This window comes from Dermatophagoides pteronyssinus, unplaced genomic scaffold (genome assembly GCF_027571235.1).
Source record: "Dermatophagoides pteronyssinus isolate colony J.1.1.1.1 unplaced genomic scaffold, Derpt_VIB-CSIC_2022.12 sq0013, whole genome shotgun sequence".
NCBI classification, from domain to species: domain Eukaryota; kingdom Metazoa; phylum Arthropoda; class Arachnida; order Sarcoptiformes; family Pyroglyphidae; genus Dermatophagoides; species Dermatophagoides pteronyssinus.
Genome location: NW_027461537.1, coordinates 561,038 through 579,643, shown reverse-complemented (window position 1 = coordinate 579,643; position 18,606 = coordinate 561,038). Strand labels below are relative to the sequence as shown.

General features: G+C 28.1%; 1 protein-coding gene across 1 annotated transcript in view; it reads left to right on the top strand.

Moving 5' to 3' along the window:
* LOC113790827 (putative RNA-binding protein 19) overlaps nt 1-12,555 on the top strand; it is a 29,250-nt gene extending 16,695 nt beyond the window's left edge. Inside the window, exon 5 of the mRNA XM_027340534.2 lies at nt 11,930-12,555. Coding sequence (XP_027196335.2) covers nt 11,930-12,087 — 158 coding nt within the window. The 3' untranslated portion in view covers nt 12,088-12,555. The remainder of the gene's footprint in view (nt 1-11,929) is intronic.
* The last annotated feature ends 6,051 nt before the right edge of the window (nt 12,556-18,606 follow it).

Genomic DNA, 18,606 nt, shown 5'->3' with positions numbered 1-18,606 from the left:
TGTTGAATTCTTTTTCTTTTCAAACAATTTTTTTTCTGTTTTGTTTTTTTCATCCCAAAATATTTTCCTTTTGGTGTTTTTTTTCTGGTTGCTCTTTTTTTTCTACTTTATTTCTTTTCACTTTATTCATTCTGGATTGTTCCAACAACAACAACAACAAACACGAGTTCCAACAAAGCCTCTCTCTCTCCCTCTCATTCTGTTTGTTATTTTTCATTTGCTCATTATGGACATAATAAATTGTTCATGTCGTGTTTTGTTGTTGTTCACTTTTTTTCCCATTTATTCATTCATTCATGTGTGTGCATGTTTCAGATGTTTTTTTGTTCATTTTTTTTGGTCCTTGTGGTGTTGTTGTTGTGTTATATTCCCTCTTTTTCACATATATTCTATTGTCGTTTGAAAGTTTTCAAGTTGAGAATTTTTTTCCGTTCCCCATCTCCTCCCGAGAAAACAAAAATTTCGACATCGTCAACGTTGTCGTAAGTTTGATCATCTGGAAAAATATTGCCTCAAAACATTTATTTTTTCTTCTTTCTTTCTTTCCTTTTCCCATATACGTTCACCATATATGGATCATTGTTGTTGTTGTTGTTATTTTTGGACCATGATGTTTCATGTTGTGTTTGTATTCGATTCGTTGTTGATGCTCGCGTCACATACACACACACAACACACGTTTTTCACGGTATTTTGAAATTTTTCGAAAATCGTGACTTTGAACATTACTTTATTTTTATTTTTTTGTTGGAATATAAATAATGATGATATAGAAAGGTTATAAACATTTATATTATAAAAACAACAAGAATTTTGTTTGTAAGATTTTTTTTTTTTTTTTGATTCTGGTTTCAAATCAATTCATCACACGTCAAAATTGTCATTTGATAAACAACCAACCAATGTTGGTTGTTGTGTTTATTCGATTGTGTGTGTGTGACGTCATTCTGGATTCGTTCGAAAATCAAAAATCAGAAACCAGAAATCAAAAGTTTGACCTTGTATTTTGGTTTGAAAATTTCAATTTTTTTTCCCCGGTTGCTTTTGAATGTCACGCGTACCAAAAGTCCACGTGTGTGTGTGTGTATGTGTCACACGATCCATTCGTCCATCATTCAAATTGGCAATCTAAAGATAATTTTCAAGCATAAAAATGATATATATGACATTGTTTAGTTCAAAACTCAGAATCAGAATGAAATCACAGACATACATACAGGTCTAACTTATTCGTCAAAATGTAATTCTTGAGAATGACATTCTTCTTCTTCTACTTTTTCGTGTTAGATGTTCATTATACCTTTTTTTTTCTCTAGAATTTGACAAAGTTTGAGTGAAATGTTTGAATATTTTTCTTTTCTTTTTTTTGTGGAAAATGATTTCATGCTTGGTTAGTTAGTGTTAATGTAAAAAAATATTCATTCATGTCATGAATTTTTCTGAATATTTTTTTTTCATTGTATTTTATTGGAAAATATATTTTGAATCCACTTGTGTTTGTTGAATAAATCTTGATTTCATTGATCTTGTGTGTGTGTGTGTGTGTGTAATGATGATTTTTTTCTAATGAAATCCCGAGTGATATTCTCAATGTTTTTTTTTCTTTTTCGTTTCTCATTAAAATATTTTTTGTTTGTTTGTAATGTGTGAATATTCATGTGAAAATGGTGTTGGTGGTGGTTGTGGAACCCAAAAAAGAACTACCAAAGAAAAAAAGAAAAAGAAAATCTTCATTAGCATTCATAGGAATTTTGTTTTTCTTTGTTCGTTTTTGTTTTTATAAACAATGTTGAAAAATTTTCTTTATCCAATATTGGTTGTTTGAATGTTTGTTTCAAGAGTGTTTGAATGTGTAACCGGAATACGTGAAAAACCCTTTATTTATTCATTATTTTTTCTTAAATCAAACACCATACTATCATATTATCAACCAAATGGGCTAATTAGAATTCAAAACATTCACCATTTGAATTGATGCATACATATAAATTAAATGTAAAATTGAAATTGTCAAATGTCAATTTTACATTTATTGTATGTTTTCTTTATTTTTCTCTTACTCTTTCACTATATCTGATAAGCTATTTAAAATGAATAATGATAATAAAATTTTTCACTTGTTTCTTTTCATTCTTTTTTCTCTATAACAACAATTAATTTTTGCAAGTAAAAATTTAATGAATATAAACGTTTTTTCTTAACTGTTTCAAGTCTAAACGTGTGTGTTGAATAGTCTTTTGTTTCACATTCTAGATTTGTTAATTTGAGAATGATGTGTTCACAATAAGTGTTTGTAACCCTTTAACATTTTATTATCGCATAATTATTTCAATCAATCACTATGTTTGATTTGTTTAATCGAATTCAAATGTATTCGTGCATGTGTTGAACACAGAATTATTTAGCATCGATTTTTTTTTCTTAGAAGAAATAATCGATTTATTTCCTGGTTAACTTTCGATGAAGATTCTATGGTCATCATCATTTTTGGCATTATTTTTCATTGCTTTTTATTCATACATTAACGGTATAGACATTCTTCTTTATTATTTTCATGTATCATGTAAATGTTAATCGATATTCAAAATGTACTATATGTGTGCGTGGGTAGAGTAAATATAGAATCGAAAATCTATATTTAATCTAAATGATGATGATGATCGACGGTTTGATATTTGGATATTCGTAATGGACCAACAGTTTCATGTTTATTGCAATATTTATTTATTTATTTTCTTTTTGTTACTCTTTTTTTCGCTATGATTTACATTATAGTAGAATGTGCAATGATAAAAAATAAGTTACATTGTATTTCGGTATGAAATGTGTGAAAAGTATTAATATTATCGGCTATTTTGAATCGGTAAGGGATCAAGCCATCATTATCATTTTGTTGTTATTCATACATTTCTATCTAATTGTAGATTTTTTTTTTTGCTTTTTTTTGTTTGGTTTGTGTTTTCTTCTCGAAATGATAACAGAAAAAAAAAGAAAGAATCGAAATTCATATGAAAACGTGTGTGCTGTGTTTGTATCCACTGGATTCATTGTCATTGTCAAACTTACCATACACAAACACTCGTCGTTTTTGTTGCTCTACAGAATCCACTGATTCCAGAATTCTGATTGATATTATCTAAAATTCAGACTTGTCATTTGATTATTATACTTTCACACATTTCTATTTCCATTTCTTTTTCACAATGTTGATTTTAGTTTATTTCATCTGAGATATATTCGCTGTTTTTTTGTTGTTGTTGTTGTTCAGATCTGATCAGGCTGGTCGTTTGTCTTTGATGTTAATCAAGATTTTTGTTTTCACGCTATTTGCTTCTCTTTTTTTTTCTATTCTCTATACTCACTTTTACATTGTGTTCATTATAACCGATTTATCCATAGATTCGCAGAAGGATATTCCCGATTCTGGTTATTCTTATTTCTTTCTTTTTTTTCTTCTGCTTGATTTACATCAAACGCACACACACACATCATCATCATCATTATTGTCATTATTTTGATTTTAGATTTTCTTTGTATGCAAATTATCTGTCTTTTTTTTCGTTTATTTGATGTTTTTCATTGTGTTATTTGGTTGGATTTGTTCATCATCATTGTTGTTTTCTGGAAATAAATGATGCTAATAAATGAAATTCATTTTTTCCATCATCATCATCATCAGATCATAGATCAGAGATGCAAACTTTTTTCTTACTTCTAGTTCATCAAATCCAGTCCAAAAAAAAACTATTGTCACAATCAAATAAAACGAAACTAACTGATTTCTTTGGAATTTATTCAGGTTTTGTTTTTTGTTTTTGTTAGGTGCTGCCGGTTGATTACAGGTCGATCAATTTAGTTTTAGTTGTTGTTTTTCGAAGAAAGAAAGAAAATTTTCAATTCAATCATTCTTCAAATTTGATTTTTTTCCTAGATTCACCTTTCAGCTTTTTGGTTGGCTGACTATGAAAATGTGTTGTTTTTTTTCTCGCAACTATATCTTATGTGACAATCATTCATTCATCTACTACTGTTTTTGATTCGCCAAACTTTTTTTTTTTACTCCAAAATCTTTAATAACTTTATCATCATCAACATCGACGACCATTACATTATCATCAATGCGTAAAATTATTTGTTTCGTTTCTTGTCGAATGAAAAATGTGCGAAAAATAAAATTTTCTACCCGAATGTCATCGAAAGCCGCCCAGAATTTTTTTTTCGGTTTGGTGAAAAATGTTGTGTTTTTTTTGACCAACCAATCACATGAAGGTAGTAGATGTATTTTTCCAGATAAAAGATTTTAAAATTTTCAACAACCATAAAGAAAATTATTCTTGTTCAAGTAGTTTATGTTTGTTTGTTTCATTTCTCGTTCATTTTTTTGGGATAATCAAGTCAATTTGATTCGATTTTTGTTGACCGATTTTTCATTCCTATTTATGATTATTATTTTTTTTTGGTAATTTGATGTGATAATCAAATCAAAATCGACAACAACGAAAATGTATTCAAAAAAAAGCCACTGATAATCATATTCAAATTACCATTACATTGCCGTTTGATTTATTTTCATTTTGATTCACAAAAAAAAAAAATTTTTGTTATTTTTTTTTCATTTCATTTCAATTTGATTCGATTCGATTCAATTTTTTTCTTCTCTGATTTGAATTTGATGAGGATGATGATGATGATTGAAATATTGTAATTTGATTTCATCTTTTCAACTGTCTTATACTGTTTCATTTTCCAATATTGTACCCACTTCATTTTTGATTGAGTTTTTTTTCTCCATTCGTTCGGTGAAGAAATCCTTTTTTTTTTGCTTTGATTTATTCATGAAATCTGAGTGTGATGGATCATCAAAGTACATTTTTTTTCTTTCTATAAATCACTATAATTCAAACGCAAGATGGGAAAAAATCATATGATTTTTTTTGTGATCAAAGAATATAAATCCCAAATTCATATTTCGAAAATGTATGAATTTTTTTTTCTTGGTTGTCTCATATCGATTCAAATATTGTTTGGTTGTAAATTCTTATTTGTTGTTGACAATGACAATCATCATCATCATCATCATCATACACCACCACCACACGTTTCAGGTTTCACGTGCTGTTTTTTTCTTTTTTTTTTTCGTAATTCTGATGAACAAGAAAAAGATTAATTTGAGGATTATGTAGGTGTTGTTCTTGTTGATGATGGTTTTGATAATAATTTAGTTTCTGGTATCTAGCAGTATTATATTCGATAGAATTGAATTCTTTACCTTTTTTTCTGAATTGTAAGAACCAAAAAAAAAAAAAATTCAAATTTTTGTTTTTCAATCAAAAAGAATTTCGAAAATGAATCCTTGAACACATAACATTTCAACAAATATGTAGTGTTTGTTTCAAATCATCATTATTAGCCCTTTTTTTTGTATGTTTTTTGAATCCAGATTTTCATTCCTATTGGAATTTGTTTGTTTTTTGTTTTCAATGATGATAACAATAAACAAAATAAGCTCTTTTTTCATTGTTTTTTTTTTTGTTTGGCAATCTTTCATCTTGGATTCAACAAAATAAAAAAAAATTTCCTCTTATTAATGATAATTTTCTGTATACAACATCTAATATTACAAAAATTGACAATGACAATTTTCATTGTCATCAAAAAAAAAATTTCGTTTGATTCCGTTTAATTCGGTTTTTATTTCTTTTTAATATTTATTCTGGCTTCGACTGTCAATTCCATTCACTGTCATCGTTGTTGTTGTTGTTGATGTCGATCTAATATTCTACTTGTCATAACACTAGAATTACACTAGATCGAATATCTTTCGAATCACTGAACATATTACATTTTCTTTCATTGTGTGATTGTGGTACGAATCACATTTGACACAGAACTAAGTTAAATCAAAGCAAAACAAAATTTTCTAATGACAAATTCCAAGAAAATTTCAAAGAATCCAATATCAGAAAAAAAATAAAAAGAATCGGCAACAACTAACACATATCATATGGAAAAGAATTTCTTAGAACATTGCAAGACTAGCAAAAAATTTCTATTCATCAGAATAAATCAAAAGTTTGAAATGAGAAATTTTCTCAAATTTTTCATGTTGAACGATTCTTTCACTTGTTTTTTTTCTGCTGGCTTATTCATCCGATTCGATCGATCAATCGATTGATTGACAATTTCCGTCAATCACACATACGCACACACATTTGGATAATAATTATCAATCAAGAATGGGTGACGAAAAGTGGAATGTTTTTTTTCTTTCTTTCACTTGTGGGAATTTTTCAAATGTTTTTACCTGATAAATTTGAACACAGATAGAAAAAAATTTCATTTCAACAATTTTTTTTCATTCTATTCGTTTTTTTCATGTTTTTTGTTTTGTTGTTGCTAACTTTGTACCCAAAAAGTTTTTCGGAATTTTATTGGTGAAAATGATGATATGTTGTCAAGCTGAAGATAAACACTATTCTTTTCTTTGTTTCGTTTTTTTTATTGTCGGCTCTTTGATCAATTCGATAAAAGATGAGGACGATGTTTGAAATCATTGAATACATTGGAATTGTCGGTTTTCATTGCCTAAAATTATATGTTCATTGAAAACATTGGATTATTTTATTCGATTCGATTCGATCAAACATACAATGATTATAATTATGTTGTTGTTGTTGTCATTGTTGTCGTTTTTTATTGCATCTTTCAATCGAAAAAATGAAAAATGAAATTTTTTTCAAGCCAAAAAAAAGAAGAATGTTTGACGTTTAAAATCTATAATATTCAAATTGGATACGATTGAGACATTCGACATTTTTGGTTGCGTATGTTATTCTACACACACACACACACACACACACACACACACACTTACGTCACATTTTACAAAATCAAACAAAATATGCCGCGTATTTATGTAATTGATAAAATAGAAGAAATTTGTCTCAAAGAATTTTCATTCATAAAAATGAATTTTCTTTAAAAAAATCGATCGGATTGATCGATCTTGTTCAAAAGAAAATAAAGATGTCGATTAGGTGGAAAAAAATTTCCGCTACCATAATAATAATGACAAAAAAAACAACCGATACCACATGATTTGACAGATTTGAGTTTTACAGAAAAAAAAAGAAAGAAATATCATTATTTTTTTTGACGAAAACGAATAAAATAATGATTTTACCTCAATCATCATCAATGATCCATTGATGATTGAAATTTTTTCTATTTTCACTCAAATGTTGATGATGTCAATTTTATTTTATTTTTTTCTGACGTAATTTGAAACTTTGATCGATAATTTCATCGGTGTTATGATGGTGGTAGTGTGTGTGATATGCTTGATTTGTTTTGTTACCTGAATTTTTTTTTCGTTTGATAAATGAAATTTTTTTTTCTTTTTCTTTTTTGTTTTTTCACCATTTCATCTCATCTCATGATTGTGAAAATTGTAAAAAAAAAGATTTTCTATTTTCAATCACATCCACCATCAATTTGATTGATCAATTTTCAAACGTTGTGAATGAATGAATGAACTTTTGGTTATTTAGTTCTAATAATGATTACCTATTTTGATTGTGTGACCTGGCCCCGTAAAAAAAAGGTCCATGATGATGATGATGATTGTAATTGTCTGCTTGATGGGTGTACACATGCACACACATACTTTATTGGGTGTTGTAATCCTATTAACGTTTGATAATTTGTTTTCGCGCTTTTTTTTTGAATGAATTTGTTTGCTTGTTTTTAATTCAAAGTGTCCAATCGGTGGAAGAGGAGTAGGTTAATTAGCATTTTGAAATTTGAATTGAACATTTGACCTCGACCTTATGTGATTGAAATATGATTTTGTATTTTTCGTTGTTAAATGGTCTATAATTATAGCTGTATTTTAGTTAGTTTGTATGATAACTAAATGAAAATTATCATATTATTATTATTGAAAGATTGAATGAATGAAGAAAAAATTGTCAGTTTAATTCATCGGTCTATTGGTTACTGGATCTTTTTTGTTTGTTTGTTTGCTAGTGATGGTGGTTCTGGAACGACTTTGATTGATTGATCGATTGATTGATTAATCGATCATAATTGATGCGGGATCCATTTGTAGAAAAAAATTTCTATGAAAGAGTTTAAATTTTATCGAATATCGAAAAAATGACCATTTTATCAAATTGCATGAAATTAGATGAAAATGAAATGAAACTGTGTGGGGAAAGGAGAAAAAAAAGACAGATGTTTTGTTTTTGCTATGATTTTTTTTCCTGTTCATCATCAGATTCTGAATTCATAAACAAATGTAATCAAAATTAAACATGAATGAATTAATCATGTTGATAATGTCGTTGGAAAATTATCTCAAATTTTTTTTCCCATCATTATTTTCATATGAAAGATAATAAAATTATTTCAAATTCACTTTCATCATATATGAATAATTGAAATTAATAATTTTGATTTTCTTTTTTGATTTGTTTTTATTTATAAGATTATTCTTACCAGCTAAATCCATTTGAATAAGATTATTTTCGGTATTTTATAATGAAAAAAAATGTTCATTGATTTCCGGTTTATTTCTTATTTCTGAAACATTTCTGATCTGTTTTTATTTCGTATCAATATCTATTTCAACATTGGCTACGGCAGTGATTCTCAACCAGTGTGCCGCGGCACTTTGGTGTGCCGCGAAATTCTGAAAATGCAACTGTTATATATTTAAAAATTCTAAAATTGTGCCGCGACAACAAAAAGGTTGAGAATCACTGGGCTACGGTAAAATCATAATGGAAAATCGGAAACATTTCGTTAGTTTTTTTTATTCTATTCATTAATGGTCACAAATATTATTATCGTTAATAAATAATCATCAAACAAACACACACACACACACATTGTCCATCATTTAGATATGTTTGGTGGTGGTGATAGTGAATGCCACACACTTGGATTGGAAACCATTTTTTTTCATTTCAATATTTATTCGTGACCATTCTTTTTGTTGTTGTTGTTGTTGTTTTGTTTGATTCATCGTTCGTTACCATCATCATCATCATCATCATATCCATATCATGAGAATGTCTTTTGTATGATTCAGTTATAATGTGGATGGATTCGTTTTGGATACACACAAATCATTCATAAAGATTGTAGACTTTTGATTTCTATTTCCATTTCCATTGGATCTAAATGGATGTTATGAAATCTCATTTCTCTGTGTGTGTGTGTGTATATAATTCATATATGAAAAAGATGTTTCGGCAATGTTGTTGTTGTTGTTGTCTTTTTATTTCTCCCAATTCGACTCGTGACTTAAATTTCTTTTATATATTTTTTTTCTTCTTATAAAGAAATATGAATTTAAACAACAACAACAACAACGAAAAGAAATTTTTCAAAATCAAATGCTCTTCCTTGATGATTCAATGATTCTCGGTGTGTGTGTGTGTGTGTGTGTGTGGATGTTTTTTTTTCTATCATTGAAATTAAACATTGTACATATTTTTGATATTTGAAATTGACCGAAAGTGATTCGCTTATCCTTCGCATGTCATTCAATTCGATTCGATTCATTCTTGTATTTTGTTATTTTTTTTCTTCTTTATTTTGTTTTGTTTGATTACCTCACATTCAGAAACATATTTGTTGTTGTTGTTGAATTTATAAGCATCGATCATTTGTTGTTTTCGTTGTTTGACGGCCATTTGAATGACATACAAATCTATCTGATTTGAAATGAAATTTTGCTATTCTTTTTTTGTAGACTAAAACAAAAAACTTTCCGGAAATAAAAATCTTGCGAAACTTTTTTTTTGTTGTCCAGATTGAATTCTTTGTCTGTAAATAAAATGTTTTGACATTGACTGATTATACCTATAAGATTCAATGTGATATGATCAAGTTGTTCATTATTTTTGACGATTACTGAATTCTGCTTTAGAAAAACAATTTTTTTTTATTCGATCAAAATTCAATTCGATTGGATATTCAATGCTATGAATAATGTTGAATACCAATTGAATTTGCATTATGATCAACATCATAAAAAATTTGGGATATTTTTTTCATTCATTCATTAATATTGGCTACCGTTTCTGGTTCTCTTTCTCTCAATCTATTCATTAATAGATTTTGATTCATCATTTTTTTTTCTTGATTCTTTTATCATATAAAAACCATTCAAAATCAAGTCAATGAATTTGATAAATTACCTGATTTTTTTTATTCGATCAATCTATATGCCTTTGGCATTTGCATGCCATTCATACAACAGAATTTTTATATTCTATTGACAGTGATATTTTGTATTATGAAACGCACGTACGAATTTCATACCACATTAACAAAATCACGCGTTTATTTTGTCTGAAAAATAATACAGTGTTATCTGGAATATTTCGGAAGAAGCTAGAGAAAAATAAACGTGAACAGGATGCATACAACAAACTTGCGATACTATTACTATTGTTTTGTGGAACTGTCAATCGGATTGTCTTTCTCGATACGAGAAAAAAATCCATTGAATCATCCGAAAGACACACACACATGCAAAAGTCTCACGTAGATATTTGATGTCATTTTATCCGATTTTTTTTCTTTTTCTCGTTTTGTTTTATTTTTCATCTTTTTTCTCTCTCTCTTTATTATAAGCCAACGTTTGTGTGCATTTCAATCGAAAAGAATTACGATGGAAAAAAATCCCAAGATCCGACACATCCGATATAAGTCCCATAGGTACTTTTCTTCCACCCACACAAACCAACCAACCAACCAACCTACCAACATACATTGCTCTCTTATGAGCTATATTTACACAATATGATTCAAAATTCTTTTTGTCTTTTTTGCATCATTGGATATCGATGTTATATTTGACATCGTAGTATGACTATTTTTTGCTTTTAAATTCGCTTCAACGGAATTTTTTTTTCGAAAGAAAATTCGCTTTCATCAAATTTTATGTCTCGGTGTGTTTATTTCCGAATAACATCATCATCATCATATCGTTATGAGAATTCGATCCATATAAGAAATGTGTGTGTATAAAGAAATAAAAATCGTTGATATCGATATGTTTGATGACTTTAGAGATCAACAGACAACAGAAAAAAAAGATCAATCGTAGTTTATGTTTTTTTGTTGTTGTTGTTTCATCTCATTTTTTCATCCCATTGATTCGAAAAGTATCTGGGTTTTTTTCCTATCTAGATTTTCATTTTGTTTTTTTTTCGTTTTTTGTTTCGAAAGAATTTAAGATCATCATCATAGATCTCCTGGATGTTTGTGAATTTTTCTTTTTTTTCCATATATTCGTTTTAAGTGTGTGTTTGTTGTGTGTATGTGAGTACACAAATTCCAAAATACAGACAAACAGTACAAAATACGGATTCAAAACATTTTTCGATTCGGATGTGAACATTTACAGCTGTTGTTGGCATCAATGTTCAAATGTTTCATTCTTTTTTCAGTACATTTTTTCTCTCGTTCGCTCTCTCATTCTCTATAGTTTCCGAATTCTGATCTACCAGAAATAAAAATTTTTGTTTTTCCACAAAAACAAAAAACAAAACGAACGGCAAAACATTGAAAACATTATCAATCTGTTCATGACACTTTTTTTTAGTAGAACCAAAACCAAAACTAAACACAAAATTTGCAATCATTCGCTATATGAATTTACAGAAGTTTTTTTTTTGTTGCAGAAACCCTGCTGCTGTTTTTTCTTTTTTGGTTTCCAGTTTTTTCGCTGTCAATCATCAACAAAAAAAATCGGTTTCCATTTGATTTGTTTTACAAATCATTAACAAACTTTTTTCCCTATTCCGAAACAAACAACAACAGCAATCTTTTTTTTTCTTTTTTCTTATCTGAATTTTATTCTTTAACTACTAAATTAAAAAAATATTAACTCTTTTTTTCGTTTTTTTTCTAGATTCAAAAAAATCCACATCATTAACAACAACGACGACAACAGCAACTAAACGTTTACGACGAAATGATTTATTAGACGATTTAAAGCGTCATCCAAATAATATTGATTCGAATGAACAAGATAACGATAACGATGATTTTTTTTCAGGAAAAAAATGACAACTGTTTTTTAATGATTAAATGCTACCACTATTGCCGAAATCATTGTATACAACAAAAAAAAAGATGCGGGATTTTGAAATTTATTGAAAACGATAACGATTGATAGCAATGGCTGTGGTGTGGACCTATCTTGATCATATCTTTCAGTGGGAAAAAAATGATTTACACCTTGGGTCCTTTTTACAAACGAGATTATCATCGATTATTACGCACACAAACACTTATATATAAACACTTGTTGGATTTTGACAAGCAATTTTATATGTAATAAATATGAATTCACACACACACACACCGACTTTTATCAAACTAAATAACGAATGGACAAAATGGACAAACAGTAATCATCATCAACGATGTTCATCAATGATGTATTTTCATATTTACTGAATTTTTCTTTGAAAAAAAATTTCCATTTTTCATATTTGGATCTAATCTTTAATAAAATATATTTTTTTTGATTAATACGTTGTTTTCATTTGTTTTTGCCCATATATTTAATGATGCGACCACCATTGAATCATAGCAATGACATTGATCATCTTAAAATGATAATTTTTTTTTGTTATTTAAACAAGATACTGAATTCTTTTTCTTGAATAATCTATGTGAAAAAAAAAAACATTATCATTTATCAACAGTTTGTGGCTACTTGTTTGGTTTGATGAAGAGGAGAGTGAGAGAAAAATCCAATCATTTATAATAGGGACAATTTTTTTCAAAAATTTCAATCAAATGAATAAAATCAAAATTTTTCAAAAGAAAAAAAAATCAAATCAGATTCTGTGTGTATACATTACACGCGTGTATTTTTTGCGTTCATCGAAATGATTTATTTGGACCCTTAGGAGAAAATTCATTCTCGAATCAAACCATAGACATACAGAAACAGCAACAACATCTGAGAAAAGCGATATAGCGAATGGTGATGATGATTTATCGACAATGAACCGAGAAAGAAAAACATTTAACCTCGAACTATGAAAAGTCATTTGTCTCTTCTTTATTTTTTTCCTTCTCTTTTTGTTGTTGTTGTTGTCTGTTGATCACCAAATATTAAGTTGGTAACAAATGACGATCCTCAGTGAATAGATAGATATAGATAATATATTCACAATGTACCACACCATAAACAACAAAAACAACAACAAAAAACAACATTTGACTGATTACTATCTCTCAATCTTCGAGAAAAAAAGTAGTATCGAATTGAATTCTTCTCTTTCATCGGATGATGATGATGATTCGATCATTGATCTTGATGATGATAATGGTGGTGATGATTATAGATTGATAATAATAAAAAATATTCTCGTTCACAGCAGTATGGCACACATCACACACCTACTGACATTTGACAATCAATAACAAATCATCGCCTTTGATTGAAAAAAAAGAGAAAAGAAAATGTATAAATTTGTTATCTTATTTCATATACTGTTCATCATCTACATTGTCCAGTAGCCGGCAAAATAATCTTTGAATTGTTTATCTTGTTTGATTTTACATTTCCAAGTCAATCTTGAAATTTGATTAGATTTTTCTGTTTCGTTTATTTTGTTGTTGTTCATATAGGCAACAACAAACTGATTCCTTGATGATGATGATGATCAAAATCATAATTCTTTTGGGCCATACCCAGATATGATAAAATTATAATAATTTTTTAATGTTTGAATTGAATAATTTTTATACATTCACCAGATACATTTCCCGGATCTTTACCTTGTCAATTGTTTTGTTTTGTTTGTTGTTTTAGATCCATATTTTTATTCTAACTGACTGGCCTACCTCCTACCCAGTCGTTCATCAATTTCGTTGATGATGATCAACAAAGTTTATGAATATTTCAATGAAAATGATCAAAATAGGCCGCCTGTAGTGGTAGTGTTGATTACATTTTTGCATTTTTTTTTGATGAAACGTTAATGAAAAATTTGTATAAGAATAAATTCTTGTTGTTCACACATATCTGATGATGATGAAGATGATGATCCTGATCATTGAATGATACCTGAAGAAAACATCATCGAAAATGAACCAATTTATAATGTTGACTATATGGATAACAGCAACAACAACAACAAACATCAACCAAAGAAAAAAAAACGGCAGCCGCAATCAACATATATAGAGAGATATGCACCACATGGCTTCTGGGTTTTGCTTTTTTAAATTTGTTTTTTATACTGACTCTTCTTCGATCCATTTAAAAATGATAATAATGTTGATGGTTGGGATCATCATCATCATCATTCTAGAAATTGGTTTTTTCGTTCATTCATCTCCTCCCATCATCTTTTTATTTTTGAAAACCTAAAATCTTCAACGCTCTTTCATCTTTGACTGATGATGATGATGATGGTTGATGAAAAATTTTTTCATCATCATCATTGATGGTCGATGAGAAGCGGCATTTTTCATATGACCGCCCGTCTTGAACGAATGAACGAAATAAAATATCAAAAATTAGTTCAGAGAAAAAAAAGTAGAATACAAATGTTATCTTCAAAGTTATTTGATGTTTATCTGATGATTTATTTGATATGATCTATTATAGGCTCATTTTTGATTTCAACTTTAAATTAATTCAGGTTCCAGAATTTTGTTTTTTTTTTTGCATCAACATAATGTCTATGTGGTGATTTGATGAGCATAGCAAAAGACATATGTGTAACTTGATGAGTATCATGAATTTCATCATGGTAGTCGTCACTCATGTTGGACATTTGATCGAAAAAAATTATCTAAAAAAAAATCTAAATTTAAAAAAAAATCAATCCCACTGACATGGCTATGAAGATGATATGTGAAAAACAATGAAATTCAGAATCTTGAATCACATCAAATGTCACGATGTCGACATGTTTGACATTTGATTATCATCACAATCATCAAGTGTTCTCAATATAATTGTGTAATCATGAAAAGGATGTGACGCCAAATTTGAAATTTTTTTTGTTACTTTTCAATCAACAACAACAAAAAACATTCGTGGATATTGTAACTAAAAATAAATATTCATTTTTTTTAGACATTTGGATTATGACATGAATTTTTTCTTTTTGTAACAAAAAATCATTGGATAGCCATTATTCATAACACACACACACCAAATGATTGAATGATGGCTCCATGCAGTTATTTTTTTCTTTTTTTTTGGATGTTCACAGCACGTTTCCATTGTAAAAACATATGTAGTGAAAATTTGTCATAATAAAATTTTGTCAAACATATATGTTATCAAACGGGGTTATTATTATCAATGTTGATTATGATTATTGTTGGATGATGATCCAACCAGCCAGCCATTGATTTATGATAATAATAATTATTATTATTATCTAATACGATGATTCAATTGCTTGTAGATTGAAACACCTACTTTCGTATTAATCATTTTTTTTACTTTATTATTCTCGATGTTTTCTTTTGAGTTGCCTCCTTTTTTTTCATTTCCAAGAAAATATGATAATGATGATGATGACGATGAATACAATTAACTTTCGCTTCATTATTTGGGCTTGGCCATTTTTGGATTGCTTATTCACAAAATATCTTATTTTGGTACGTTTCGTTTTCATGATGATCATGGACATCGGATTGGTTGTTCCATTCAACGAAAAAAATGAAAAGAAAATAATTCATTTCATTCCATTAATGAATGAAGAAAAAACAAGTCTAAAATGAATGAAAAGCAAAACGAAACGAAAAGTCGATTATTATTACACTGAATAAATCTGAATTAATAATTTTGTTTTTAATTTTTTTCTCCACAAATTTACTTATTGTTTCCCAATGTAAATCTCGTCTTAAACAAGAAAACAAGTTGATGAAGAATTTTTTGTTTTTTTTTGAATAATTTTTTTCCATGAATTTGTTGTTGTTCTTAAAATATAATAATCATTATAATGATGATCATCATCATTAGCTTTTCTCTCTCTCTTTATTTTCAAGATTAATTGGTTTAAAAGTTGTTTGTCCGATCTGATTTCCAAAAACAAAAATCAATTTCACAATTTAATCATCAATCGTTGTATAATGTTGTTCAAGAAAAAAAATGAATGAATGAATGAACAATGCAACAGAAACAAATTTTTTTGCTCAATGAAGAATGTTGATCAATTATTTTTTGGAAACGAACGCAAAAATAAACCAATGATTCTTTAATGATGATGATGATGATGATCCAGAAAAGTTGAAATTTAAGGCCATCGGCTAATTTTCAAATGTAAAAAAAATGAATGAATGAATTTTTCTTTCCCCTTAACAGAAATGAAAGGAAGTTAATTCTGATTATTGAATGAATTTTTTTTTGAAAAAAAGTTGTTATAGTTTTTTTCTGTTTACTCTGAATATTTTCCAAAACAAAAAAAAATTCATTTATCAAGTGTGCAAAACAAAAACTCCAGTTCTCATTCAGTATCATCATCCTTGTTGTTGTTTTGTTTTGATCTTCGATATGATGATAAGATTTTCCATTATACAAATGAAATGACCATCATCATCATCATCATCACCATCATCATTTTTTTCTATATTCCAAAATTATTAATCATAATAAGAATCAATGTCCAAATGGTAAGAAGTCTATCGATAGTTATCCATCGATAGACATAAAGGATGAAGGTGGAAAACAAAATTTTTCTGCTACATTTTTTGTTTGTCCATAATAATCTGTCTCAATTTTTTTTGATGTGTAAAAATCTTAATCATAATCACTATATGATTTTGATTTGAAAAATCCATCATTCATTGATTATTATTTATTGTTGCTTTGTGTGTCCATTTTGTTGAAAATAAAAAATGATAAATTATCATATTTCGATCTTTAAATATTGATCAAAAATCAAATATTATAATCTTTTTGTTGGTTACATGAATTATGATCTTATGTCCATTTTTGAATGATCCTGATCATCAATATATTGAATCGATTTCCTTTTTTTTCGACTATCGATTTCAATCAATTCTAATTTGTCTAAGGATAGGATAGATGTAAAAAAAATCATCAACAACAGAATCCATATATATTTGAATGGTCAATATATAATTAATGATGCGAAAAAAATGACAAAATCATTATTTTTATGATAATAATGATGATGATGATGATGGTAATCATTGAAGTGTGTCCATTTCTTTCTTTCATTCGTTTTTTTTCCACAAATGAATACCACTTATATAATCTAAGATTTTCTAGATTTGAAAATAACTTTTTCATTCATAACAATAATTAATAATGGCGATCACCCTAAACGAGAAAAAAACGAGCAGAAAAAACATAATCACCTCTAACCTATGATGCAAAAAACAAAACAAAACAAATAACCTAACCGATTATTACGGATATTGAAACCAAACAGAAAAAACTTTGTCAAACTTTGCTTTCCTTTAAAAAAAAACAAACAAAGATAAACAAAACATCATTTGATACGATTTGGTTGGTTAAATATATCAATTGGTATTGATCATTCGTGTTAAAATAAAACATATGATGATGATGACCATATAAGACAATGGATCAAAGAAAACATAATGATTTTTGTTTTGTTTTGTTTGCTCCCATGATGATGATGATGATGATAACCGATGTCATGGTCGACGACCGATATCCACGCTGATGATGATGATATGGATCATTTCATCATTGATTCATATGTGCCATACAATATGGGTATTGAATTTCATTGAATAATTGAATAAATGAATGATTCAGTGAAGAAGAAAACAAAACAAAACAAAAAAAATGACAACAAACTTGGTGGCCAAAATTGAAATTGAATTACATTCTACCATTAAAGAGAATATAATCGAAAAACAAAACAAAACAAGAGAAAACCAATTGGCCAATCGGAACAACCGACGCAACAAAACAAAAAAATCAGTCAATTCAATTCAAATCGAAGAATTCGAGAAAAAAACAACTGACCCGAATAAATGTGTATGTTTAAATTAATTGCCATTGTTTTACTATTATTTTTTTTTGTTTGCCCAAAACCATCGATGATTTTTTTTTGTTTCGAGTTTGAATTTCCGTCCATTTTTTCTCATCATCAACATCGACCATTGATGATGATGATCTTTATATGGACAATTTTATTCGTTGATATTTAATAGACATCATCATCATTGAGCTGATCATCATATGCTACCAGTTAGTAAAACAAAAAAGAGAACAAAAAAAAATTCCAGTACAGTCGTTTTATTTTATTTTATTTTCAATTCGAATTAATTTGATTTTATTTTCAAAATTCTATTTCAAAGATTACTTTTTTTTTCTCTGTATATGATATGTCATTTAAAACAGATTGCCTACCAAAAACGTTTATTACGCATTTTGACATTCGATATTTGATTCGAATCTATTTTTTTTTTCTCTCTCTCTCTCATTTGAAAATGGGCAAGATAAATTTATTTTTTCTTTCATTTTCTTGGGATTCCAATCTCGGATTTTTCCAATGGAAAATTGTCATTCTCTGTTTTGCTTGTTCGCAATTCTTATTCACCTCTTAT